This window comes from Bombina bombina, chromosome 7, assembly GCF_027579735.1.
Source record: "Bombina bombina isolate aBomBom1 chromosome 7, aBomBom1.pri, whole genome shotgun sequence".
Lineage (NCBI taxonomy): Eukaryota > Metazoa > Chordata > Amphibia > Anura > Bombinatoridae > Bombina > Bombina bombina.
In genome coordinates this window covers 360,985,011-360,998,188 of record NC_069505.1, presented here as the reverse complement: position 1 = coordinate 360,998,188, position 13,178 = coordinate 360,985,011, and the positions used below count along the sequence as shown (strand labels likewise).

The following is a 13,178-nucleotide window of genomic DNA, read 5'->3' as shown; positions in this document are numbered from 1 at the left end:
AGTTCCCACTCCCCCGGATGAAAAGTCTGACGACTTAGAAAATCCGCCTCCCAGTTCTCCACGCCTGGGATGTGGATCGCTGACAAGTGGCAAGAGTGAGACTCTGCCCAGCGAATTATCTTTGAGACTTCTAACATCGCTAGGGAACTCCTGGTTCCCCCTTGATGGTTGATGTAAGCCACAGTCGTGATGATGTCCGACTGAAATCTGATGAACCTCAGTGTTGCTAACTGAGGCCAAGCTAGAAGAGCATTGAATATTGCTCTTAACTCCAGAATATTTATTGGGAGGAGTTTCTCCTCCTGAGTCCACGATCCCTGAGCCTTCAGGGAGTTCCAGACTGCGCCCCAGCCTAGAAGGCTGGCATCTGTTGTTACAATCGTCCAATCTGGCCTGCGAAAGGTCATACCCTTGGACAGATGGACCCGAGATAGCCACCAGAGAAGAGAATCTCTGGTCTCTTGATCCAGATTTAGTAGAGGGGACAAATCTGAGTAATCCCCATTCCACTGACCTAGCATGCACAATTGCAGCGGTCTGAGATGCAGGCGCGCAAATGGCACTATGTCCATTGCCGCTACCATTAAGCCGATTACTTCCATGCACTGAGCCACTGACGGGCGTGGAATGGAATGAAGGACACGGCAAGCATTTAAAAGTTTTGATAACCTGGACTCCGTCAGGTAAATTTTCATTTCTACAGAATCTATCAGAGTCCCTAGGAAGGAGACTCTTGTGAGTGGCCATAGAGAACTCTTTTCCACATTCACTTTCCACCCATGCGACCTCAGAAATGCCAGAACTATCTCTGTATGAGACTTGGCAATTTGAAAGCTTGGCGCCTGTATCAGGATATCGTCTAGATACGGAGCCACCGATATACCTCGCGGTCTTAGAACCGCCAGAAGTGAGCCCAGAACCTTTGTAAAGATTCTCGGGCCGTAGCCAACCCGAAGGGGAGAGCTACAAATTGGTAATGCCTGTCTAGAAAGGCAAATCTTAGGAACCGATGATGATCTCTGTGAATCGGTATGTGAAGGTAGGCATCCTTTAAGTCCACTGTGGTCATGTACTGACCCTCTTGGATCATGGGTAGGATGGTCCGAATAGTTTCCATCTTGAATGATGGAACTCTTAGGAATTTGTTTAGGATCTTTAGGTCCAAGATAGGTCTGAAGGTTCCCTCTTTCTTGGGAACCACAAACAGATTTGAATAAAATCCCTGCCCTTGTTCCGTCCGCGGAACTGGGTGGATCACCCCCATTACTAGGAGGTCTTGTACACAGCTTAGGAATGCCTTTTTCTTTATCTGGCTTTCTGATAACCTTGAAAGATGAAATCTCCCTTGAGGAGGAGAAGCCTTGAAGTCCAGAAGATATCCCTGAGATATGATCTCCAATGCCCAGGGATCCTGGACATCTCTTGCCCACGCCTGGGCGAAGAGAGAAAGTCTGCCCCCCACTAGATCCGTTTCCAGATAGGGGGCCGTTCCTTCATGCTGTCTTGGGGGCAGTAGCAGGTTTTCTGGCCTGCTTGCCCTTGTTCCAGGACTGGTTAGGTTTCCAGTTCTGTCTGAAATGAGCAACAGTTCCTCCCTGTTTTGGAGCGGAGGAAGTTGATGCTGCTCCTGCCTTGAAATTTCGAAAGGCACGAAAATTAGACTGCTTGGCCTTTGGTTTGGCCCTGTCCTGAGGAAGGGTATGCCCCTTACCTCCCGTAATGTCAGCAATAATTTCCTTCAAGCCGGGCCCGAATAAGGTCTGCCCCTTGAAAGGGATATTAAGTAATTTAGATTTAGAAGTCACGTCAGCTGACCAGGATTTAAGCCATAGCGCCCTCCGCGCCTGGATGGCGAATCCGGAGTTCTTAGCCGTTAGTTTAGTCAAATGTACAATGGCATCAGAAACAAATGAGTTAGCTAGCTTAAGTGATTTAAGCTTGTCCATAATTTCATCCAATGGAGCTGTGTGAATGGCCTCTTCTAGAGACTCAAACCAGAATGCAGCAGCAGCAGCAGTGACAGGTGCAATGCATGCAAGGGGCTGCAGGATAAAACCTTGTTGAACAAACATTTTCTTAAGGTAACCTTCTAATTTTTTATCCATTGGATCCGAAAAAGCACAACTATCCTCAACCGGGATAGTGGTACGAATTGCTAAAGTAGAAACTGCTCCCTCCACCTTAGGGACCGTCTGCCATAAGTCCCGTGTAGTGGCGTCTATTGGAAACATTTTTCTAAATATAGGAGGCGGGGAAAAGGGCACACCGGGTCTATCCCACTCCTTGCTAATAATTTCTGTAAGCCTTTTAGGTATAGGGAAAACATCAGTACACACCGGTACCGCATAGTATCTATCCAGCCTACACAATTTCTCTGGAATTGCAACTGTGTTACAATCGTTCAGAGCAGCTAAAACCTCCCCAAGCAATACACGGAGGTTCTCAAGCTTAAATTTAAAATTAGAGATCTCTGAATCAGGTTTCCCCGGATCAGATCCGTCACCCACAGAATGAAGCTCTCCGTCCTCATGTTCTGCAAACTGTGACGCAGTATCAGACATGGCTCTTACAGCACCAGCGCGCTCTGCATCTCTCCTAATCCCAGAGCTATCGCGCTTGCCTCTCAATTCTGGCAATCTAGATAATACTTCTGACAGGGTATTATTCATGATTGTAGCCATGTCCTGTAAAGTAATTGATATGGGCGTCTCTGATGTACTTGGCGCCATAATAGCATGCGCCCCCTGAGCGGGAGGCGAAGGTACTGACACGTGAGGAGAGTTAGACGGAATAACTTCCCCCTCGTCGTCTGGTGATAATTCTTTTATAGATAAAGACTGACCTTTATTATTTAAAGTGAAACCAATACATTTAGTACACATATTCCTATGGGGCTCCACACTGGCTTTCAAACATAATGAACAAGTAGATTCATCTATGTCAGACATGTTTAAACAGACTAGCAATCAAACTGACAAGCTTGAAAAAACACTTCACAATAAGTTTACAAGCAATATAAACAACGCTACTGCGCCTTCAAGAAGCACAAAATCTGTCTCAAGTTGAAATAACAATGAACCAAAGCAGTTATACCAACCAAATTTTCACAGTAAGTGTAGTAAGTCAGCAGAGCATTGCACCCACTTGCAAATGGATGATTAACCCCTTAATACCCAAAACGGATAAACAATAGATAAAAACGTTTTTTAAAACAGTCAAACACACTGTCACAGCTCTGCTGTGACTGATTTACCTCCCTTAATACGACTTTTGAAGTCTTTTGAGCCCTCTAGAGAAGTCCTGGATCATGCAGGAAGAAGCAGGAAGACTGAGTCTAAATTTTTACTGCGCAAAAAAGCGCTAAAATAGGCCCCTCCCACTCATATTACAACAGTGGGAAACCTTAGTTAACTGTTTCTATGCAGAAATTAAGCCAGCCATGTGGAAAAATTATGCCCCAATAAGTTTTATCACCAAATGTACGATAAAAAACGATTAAACATGCCAGCAAACGTTTTAAAACACATTTTTTTGAAGAGTATATACCTCTATTAACAAGCCTGATACCAGTCGCTTCTACTGCATTTAAGGCTTTACTTATATCTTTATTAATAAGCCTGATACCAGTCGCTTTCACTGCATTTAAGGCTTTACTTACATCTTTATTAATAAGCCTGATACCAGTCGCTTCCACTGCATTTAAGGCTTTACTTACATCTTTATTAATAAGCCTGATACCAGTCGCTTTCACTGCATTTAAGGCTTTACTTACATTACTTCGGTATCAGCAGTATTTTCTTAGTCAATTCCATTCCTTAGAAAAATATTTTACTGCACATACCTTAGTTGCAGGAAACCTGCACGCCATTCCCTTTTCTGAAGTTACCTCACTCCTCAGAATGTGCGAGAACAGCAAGTGGATCTTAGTTACTTCTGCTAAGATCATAGAAAACGCAGGCAGATTCTTCTTCCAAATACTGCCTGAGAAAAAAACAGCACACTCCGGTGCCATTTAAAAATAACAAACTTTTGATTGAAGAAATAAACTAAGTATCAAACACCACAGTCCTCTCACGACCTCCTATCTAGTTGAGGGTTGCAAGAGAATGACTGGGTATGACATGTGAGGGGAGGAGCTATATAGCAGCTTTGCTGTGGGTGATCCTCTTGCAACTTCCTGTTGGGAAGGGAATATATCCCACAAGTAATGGATGATCCGTGGACTGGATACACTTAACAAGAGAAAACCCCAGACCCTGTTCCTGCATCGGAACAGGAACTATCACTCCCAGGTCGGAGAGGTCCCGTACACAGTGTAAGAACGCCCCTCTTTTTTTCTGGTCTACAGATAATCTTGAAAGCAGAAACCTGCCTCTGGGAGGAAAATTCTTGAACTCTAGTTTGTATCCCTGGGACACTATGTCCACTGCCCAGGGATCCTGAACATCTCAAACCCAAGCCTGAGCGAAGATGGAAAGCCTGCCCCCCACAAGATTCGGTCCCGGATCGGGGGCAGTCCCTTCATGCTGATTTTGATTTCATAGTAGGCTTTTTGGATTGTTTTCCCTTGTTCCAAGACTGATTGGGTCTCCAGGAAGGTATGGACTGTTCTTGCTTGGAAGAGGAAGCAGTAGAATTTCCCTTGAAATTTCGAAAGGTACAAAAATTACTCCGACGTCCCTTTTGTTTGTTTTTCTTATCCTGAGGGAGAAGATGACCCTTTCCTCCCGTAATATCAGAGATTATTTCCGTCAAACCCGGTCCAAACAAGCTCTTTCCCTTGTAAAGTTTAGACCTGCAGGCCCATTTATCAAGCTCCGTACGGAGCTTGAAGGGCCGTGTTTCTGGCGAGTCTTCAGACTCGCCAGAAACACAACTTATGAAGCAGCGGTCTAAAGACCGCTGCTTCATAACCCTGTCCGCCTGCTCTGAGCAGGCGGACAGGAATCGCCGGAAATCAACCCGATCGAATACGATCGGGTTGATTGACAGCTCCCTGCTGGCGGCCGATTGGCCGCGAGTAAGCAGGGGGCGGCGTTGCACCAGCAGCTCTTGTGAGCTGCTGGTGCAATGTTAAATGCGGAGAGCGTATTGCTCTCCGCATTTAGCGAGGTCTTGCGGACCTGATCCGCAGTGTCGGATCAGGTCCGCAAGCCCTTTGATAAATGGGCCCCTTAGATGACACATCCGCAGACCAAGGTTTTAACCATAAAGCTCTGCGTGCTAGTACAGCAAAACCTGAAATCTTTGCTCCCAGTTTGATAGCCTGTAGGGAAGCATCAGTAATAAAATAATTAGCCAAGGTAGGGGCTTTTATCCTATCCTGGATCTCATCAATGGGAGTGTCTGTCCTAATAGCATCAGACAACGCATCAAACCAATATGCCGCTGCACTAGGGACAGTAGCAATGCACACAGCAGGTTGCCATTGTAAACCTTGGTGTACATACATCTTCTTGAGTAACCCCTCTAATTTGTTGTCCATAGGATCTTTAAAGGCACAACTATTCTCTATGGGGATAGTAGTTCTCTTGGCCAGAGTGGAAATAGCTCCTTCCACCTTGGGTACTGTTTGCCAAGCCTCCTTGATAGAGTCCGCTATGGGAAACATCTTTTTAAATATAGGAGATGGAGAAAAAGGGATACCCGGTCTCTCCCAGAAGAGAGAAGCTCACTCAGAAGCTCGGTCTGGTACTGGAAAAACCTCTACCGAGAAAAATATTTGTTTAGCTTACTGGATTTCTTAGGATTAACTACGACCATAGTGTCGCTGTCATCCAATGTAGCTAAAACCTCCTTAAGTAACAGACGGAGGTGTTCTAGCTTAAACCTGAAGGATACAACTTCAGTATCAGCAGGAGGAATTACACTGTCAGAATCTGAGATTTCCCCCTAAGATGCTACCGAAAGATCCTCCTCCTCAGGCTTCTGGGAGGGGGCATCCAAAATAGCAACAACTGCGTCAGTAACCTCACCTACTGAATGTTTACTTTTCCTCTTGCGCTTTCCCTGCAGCATGGGAAAAGCAGACAATGCATCAGAAACCGCAGAGGACATGAGAGAAGCGGTCTTGCAACGTAACTCCAGGAGGAGTTAGAGAGGAAGCGCAGGGCACTGCATGTGTGGGCGATACAATTTGGGACGCTTGAGGAGAAAGCTGTGGCATATATTGAACATTGTCAGACTCTTGAACAGCATCCGCCTTGGAAAATGTTGGCTCAGAAAAAAGTTTATCCCTATAATTTAAAGTTCTCTCAATACATGAGGAACAGAAAGGAATTGGTGGTTCCACATTGGCATCAAAACACAAAGAACAAGTGACATTTTGCAGAGCTTCTTGGTCCATTCTGACTCACAATGGATCAAATTATCACCTTAATTTTTTACAAAAAAATTAAATAGAAAAAAAACGTTACTGTCCCTTTAAATTGTAAACCGTAACTTTTTTACTAGTGTCTGCAAAATGAGAAAATTTGCCAAATAAAGATAACAGAACACCTCTACACCTCAGCATCTTTGCTGAGGTGCCTACCTGACCTGCTACACCGGAGCTTTGCAATTCCCTCTGGACAAAACGATCCGGAACTCAGCAGGAGACGTAGTGAGCCGTTCTCCGGTCCTAGAAACGCATGCTTGCAGATAATCATGCGTTGCTAGACAGACCCAGAAAATTATCTTCCTCCGCAGACGGAAGTAAAGTAAAAGTGGTGCGCAATACAGCTTGCCGCCTCACATAGCTCCGCCCATCGTTGGCGTCCTTCAAACAATAATCTCCCGGTCGGCATTTTGTATTAAAGTTTAACCGCTGGGAGTAGTGGAACCACCAGAGCATAAAGATCTTTCTCCCCCTCAGTGCTTGCATAAAACAACTGTCTTATAAGTCCTCTCCATTATAGGAGAGTTTAAGTGTCCCTTTTATAATTGTTCTGAAATAAAGTGCCCACATTTTTGTCTTTCTTTCCCAGAAATAATAAAGTCAGCACTTACCTCACAAATCTGCCCGACAGCAAGGCAGCTCACCAGATTTGAGAGGTCCTCTCCCTCACATAGACCTGTGGAAAAAAAGATAAAGACTGAGTAATCTTACTCAGGCTATCATGATTAGGGCAGCATAAATTACATGGGAGGCGCAGTGAGAATAATGTCCAACAAGTTCCCAGTGCTCTAAAGCCACCACTGCCCTACTGAAGAGACTAATGTGGACTACAGCTACACCCTAGGACAAAGCAGCACAATCTTGCACTACTTAAAAAATAATAAAATCTTGCTTGAAGAATCTTTTCTAACACTTAACTTTACCACTTCCTTGCTCTAACATAGGCAAAGAGAATGACTGGGGTGGGATGGGAGGTGATATTTAACAGCTTTGCTGGGCAGGAGTGATATTCCCAATAGTAATTAGATGATCCGTGGACTCATCGTGTCATTAGAAAGAAAGGTATTTGGTAACTATAACTAAATTGCAGTTAGTAAATTTAAAAGGGCACTTTGTATTTTAAACTCATTTTCACAGTCCTGTGTAGTTTTAAGCTAGTCTTTTGTAATTAATTGTTTCCTAGGTAAAGGACCTTTGTATTTCATATTTCTAAGTATATATATATATATATATATGATGTTTTAAATTAGAGTTATATAGGATAAATTGTAGGCTAAGTAGTTTAGTTGTCTGGTCTGAAAGTTAGTGGCCGATACTTTGGTATTTCATTGTGGTGATGTAATGCAATTGAATTGTGAATAAGGTTAATTTTAAAAGGTACATTTGGTTTGCTTTGTAAAGAATATTGTAACAGCATAAGTGTGTATAATCTGATTTTCTATAAATATAATTTAATGTGTTTATAAATTTAACTAATATAACGAATTTAGGAATTTATATTCATTTTAATTGTTTGGTATATGCATTTTATTGGGGGTTTGTTTTAAAGAATAATTATTAAATATATTGTATTATAACCCGGCCATATACTGACACCGTGCACGCGTGCCCCTGAGCCCTGCCTCCTTGCATGCTCACGTGTGATACGTGACCAATCAGGAACGTGCACCGTCGATGGGCCGTCCACCCGCCTCCCAGCAATGGCTCCCACCCACCAACGATCGGCACCACCGCTGTCCGATGCAGAGAGGGCCACAGAGTGGCCCTCTCTGCATCGGTAACTCTGCAAACCTATTTCTGCAGTGCCCCACTCATGGGGCATGCAGAAATAGTGCGATCTCGCTAAAAAAGCGAGATTGTAGCAGAGAGAAGCCCAGGACTGCAGCAACGTACAGGGTACGACGTTGGTCATTAAGGGTTTAAAGGAACATAAAACCCATTTTTTTTATTTTGTGATTCAGTAAGAACATGCAATTTTAAACAAGGTTCCAATTTACTTCTATTATCTAATTTACTTAATTCTCTTGATATTCTTTGTTGAAAAGCATATCTAAATATCCTTTGGCTGCTGATTGGTAGCTGCACGTAGATGCCTTGTATTATTGTCTGACCCATGTGCATTGTTATTTCTTCAACAAAGGATACCTTAAAATGAAGCAAGTTAGCAATTGAAGTAAATTGAATTGCTTTTTAAGAAATTGTATTCTCTATCTGAATCATAAAAGAAAAAAATTTGGGTTTCATGTCCCTTTCATAACATCTGAGACTTAAAAGTACATACAAGTGCAAAAAAAATGCTTTAATATGTTAGAGCATTTTGTTAATGTCATATGGCACACTGGCTTTCATTTATCTTTGGATGAGAAGACAATGCTACCAGCTAGGTAACCTGTCAGCTTATGTTCAAGGTGATTGGGCAGCAGACACTGTCTGTCCGCTGCCTGCATGTATTATTGCACAAGCAAGTTCTTGTAAAGCGCCACTCCTTGCTCTAGTGCAAAAGAAGGGCCTGGACAAATGAGCAGTTGCTTCTTAACTTGCGCTAAGCAGGTTCACACGAGTCTGCACCACAAGGCACTAAAGCAGCCTCTGCTGCTTGATGAATGGAGCCCATTTTGTTTAATGAACAAAAAGCACAATTTTACCTGTTATTGCTGCAATCTAGAAAACAAGAAAAATAAATTACCTGTAACAAGCTGATTGGCGTAGGTGATGCAGGTAGTGATGTAGCTGATAGTATTCGTATCACTAATGGATTCAGTTCCCTTTTCTGTTCTTCTGACAGCAGAGGTTTATTTATTGCCAGAGTCATATAGCAGTCTAATATTTTATTAGAGGTCTTCTTTAAACGATTGGTGACAGACAATTCACCTTAAAAGGAACAAGTACATTTAGTAAACCTTAGCTTAAAGGGACATAAAACTGGTTGAGATCTGTGCATATCCTAAAAGGGATAATTCATTAAAAAATAGTTTGCATAAAAAAAATTTTAAAAATAGCTGGCAAGTATTTTAACCCCTTAATGACCGGACCATTTTTCAATTTTCTTACCCTTAATGACAATGGCTATTTTTACATTTCTGCAGTGTTTGTGTTTAGCTGTAATTTCCCTCTTACTCATTTACTGTACCCACACATATTATATACCGTTTTTCTCGCCATTAAATGGACTTTCTAAAGATACCATTATTTTCATCATGTCTTATAATTTACTAAAAAAAAAAATAATAAAATATGAGGAAAAAATGGAAAAAAACACACTTTTTCTAACTTTGACCCCCAAAATATGTTACACATCTACAATCACCAAAAAACACCCATGCTAAATAGTTTCTAAATTTTGTACTGAGTTTAGAAATACCCAATGTTTACATGTGCTTTGCTTTTTTTGCAAGTTATGGGGCAATAAATACAAGTAGCACTTCGCTATTTCCAAACCACTTTTTTTCAAAATTAGCGCTAGTTACATTGGAACCCTGATATCTGTCAGGAATACCTGAATATCCCTTGACATGTATATATATTTTTTTAGAAGACAACCCAAAGTATTGATCTAGGCCCATTTTGGTATATTTCATGCCACCATTTCACCGCCAAATGCGATCAAAAAAAAAAAAAGTTCACTTTTTCACAAAATTTGTCACAAACTTTAGGTTTCCCACTGAAATTATTTACAAACAGCTTCTGCAATTATGGCACAAATGGTTGTAAATGCTTTTCTGGGATCCCCTTTTTTCAGAAATAGCAGACTTATATGGCTTTGGGGTTGCTTTTTGGTAATTAGAAGGCCGCTAAATGCCGCTGCGCACCACACGTGTTTTATGCCCAGGAGTGAAGGGGTTAATTAGGGAGCTTGTAGGGAGCTTGTAGGGTTAATTTTAGCTTTAGTGTAGTGTAGTAGACAATCCCAAGTATTGATCTAGGCCCATTTTGGTATATTTTATGCCACCATTTCACCGCCAAATGCGAGCAAATAAAAAAAAAACTTAACATTTTTCACAATTTTAGGTTTCTCACTGAAATTATTTACAAACAGCTTGTGCAATTATGGCAGAAATTGTTGTAAAAGCTTCTCTGGGATCCCCTTTGTTCAGAAATAGCAGACTTATATGGCTTTGGCATTGCTTTTTGGTAATTAGAAGGCCGCTAAATGCTACTGCGCACCACACGTTAATTATGCCCAGCAGTGAAGGGGTTAAATTAGGTAGCTTGTAGGGAGCTTGCAGGGTTAATTTTAGAGATCAGCCTCCCACCTGACACATCCCACCCCCTGATCCCTCCCAAACAGCTCTCTTCCCTCCCCCACCCCACAATGGTTCCTGCCATCTTAAGTACTGGCAGAAAGTCTGCCAGTACTAAATAAAAGAGGTTTTTTTTTTTTTTTTTAAATAAAAATAATATAGTATTTTAGCTGTGATGGACCCCTGCCTTAGCCCCAACCTCCCTGATCCCCCCTCCAGCTCTCTAACCCTCTCCCCTACCTAATTACCGCCATCTTGGGTACTGGCAGCTGTCTGCCAGTACCCAGTTTGGCCCCAAAAAACCCCCAAAAAGTATTTTTATTTTATTTTTTTATTTAAAAAACTATTTCTGTAGTGTAGCAGCCCCCCCCACAATACCCCCACCCCCACCCCCTCCCAGATCCTTTAAATTTTTTTTTAAAAAAATTCCCTTTTTTTCCCCTTTCTGCCCTCATTCATTGGTGTCAGTGTGGCTAATGGGTGCACGTGCACGCGCGCGCACGTGCACGCGCGCCCGTGCACGCGCACATGCACGCTCACGTGCACACTCGCGCATCGTGCACGCGCATCGTGCACGCGCACGCGCATTGTGCACCCGGCGGACACTGGCACTATCGCTACCGGTGCAGAGAGGGCCACAGAGTGGCTCTCTCTGCATCGGAGGCTTGTAAAGTGGTATTGCAGGATGCCTCCATATCGAGGCATCACTGCAATACCCTCAGAGCTGCTGGAAGCATTTGTGATCGCTTCCAGCACTCTGTTTGACAACTGACGTACCAGGTACGTCCATTGTCATTAACTGCTTGTTAATGCATGACGTACCTGGTACGTCAGTTGTCATTAAGGGGTTAAAATAGTTTTCACAAATAAGAAAAATTAATTACAAAGCTAAGCTGTCTGGAGAAGTCAACTCCACCCCCTCTTACCAGTGTTTAGACACAGGCATTGTATTTCAACGGAGTTTACAGCTTCTAGGCATGCTCCAGCAGATAATCCCTATTCACTTTTGTATTCTACCAAAAGAACAATTAGATACAGCCATAGAAGGAAATGTGTGGGGGGAGTTAGAGCTTTACAGTTCAGAAACTAAAAGAAAGGGTTAATGACGAGGCACTGCAGTATAAATTTGCAGGTAAAGTAATTAAAGTACATATTTTTATATATTGTCTCTATCCCAACTTGTTTTATGCCCCTCTAAACATGCAGACCACAGATTTCATCAAATACAAATAGCCATACTGTGAGAAACTCCAATAACCTAATTACTAACTAGATAATCTATAGTCAAGGAGTCTGACTTTGTACCAATGACATTAAAACATCTGACTTCAAATATTAAAGGAACAGTAAACTGAAAATGTTTATGATTTAGATAGCACATGAAGCTTTAGACAACTATTTTATTGCTATTATCAAATTTGCTTGGCTCAGGAGCAGCAATGCAACTACTGGGAGCTAGCCAGTTATTGGTGGCTACACATATATGTCTTTTGTCATTGGCTCACCAGATGTGTTCAGATAGCTCCTGTAGTGCATTGCTGTTCTTAAAGTTTACTCTTCAACAACAAATGCTAAGCGAACAAAGTAAATTGATAATAGAAGCAAAGTGGAAGATTGTTTAAACTGCATGCTCTAAAAAAAAATCATTAAAAAAATGATTTTGCTATTATTTTAAAAGGGACCGTCTACTCCAGAATTCTTATTGTTTAAAATAACTTTATTTATTACCCATTCCCCAGTTTTGGATAATCAACTCTGTTATATTTATATAGATTTTACCTCTGTGATTAATTTGTATCTAAGCCTCTGCAGACTGCCCCCTTATCTCAGTCCTTTTGACAGACTTGCATTTTAGCCAATCAGTGCTGACTCCTTGGTAAATCCACAGGAGTGAGCACAATGTTATCTATATGGCCCACATGAACAATCACTGTCTAGCTGTGAGAAATTGTCAAAATGTGTTTATTCCAAGAAAATTGTTTCTGACAAGAGGTCACAATTTAAGGTTGGAGGAAAGGAGATTTAATCTTCTGCAACAGAAACGTTTTTTCACTGTAAGAGCAATAAAATTGTGGCACTCATTGCCAAAGGAGGTAGTGAATGCCAATACCCTAGATACATTTAAAAATAGTCTGGATACATTTCTGTATATAAACAATATTCATGAATATGATTGCTAGTATTAAATGGGTCACCTTTCAGTGGGGTTATTTAAGCTTAACTGGAGCTTTTTGTAAGTATTTTAGATTTGTATAGGTTGAACTCGAAGGACTTCGGTCTTTTTTCAACCTTATCTACTATGTTACTATGTTAAAATGCACTGAGATAAGAAGCGGCCTTTAACGGCTTAGAAATCAGTTTATGAGCCTACCTAGGTTTAGTTTTGAACAAAAATACCAAGGGAACAAAACAAATTTGATGATAAAAGTAATTTGGAAACGGCGGGGGGGGGGGGATAAAAACTTTTTTTTTTTTTAAATCAGATATTTTATTTTATTTAAATAGAATAGAAAATGCTTTTTGAGGAAAATCTAAATATAGTTTCTATTTAAGGCACAATA

General features: G+C 41.7%; 1 protein-coding gene across 1 annotated transcript in view; it reads right to left on the bottom strand.

The window, feature by feature from the left end:
• The window catches only part of CFAP92 (cilia and flagella associated protein 92 (putative)), a 207,551-nt gene that overhangs the window by 112,689 nt on the left and 81,684 nt on the right, over positions 1 to 13,178 (bottom strand). The window contains exon 10 of the mRNA XM_053689398.1: positions 9,063 to 9,247. Coding sequence (XP_053545373.1) covers positions 9,063 to 9,247 — 185 coding nt within the window. The remainder of the gene's footprint in view (positions 1 to 9,062; positions 9,248 to 13,178) is intronic.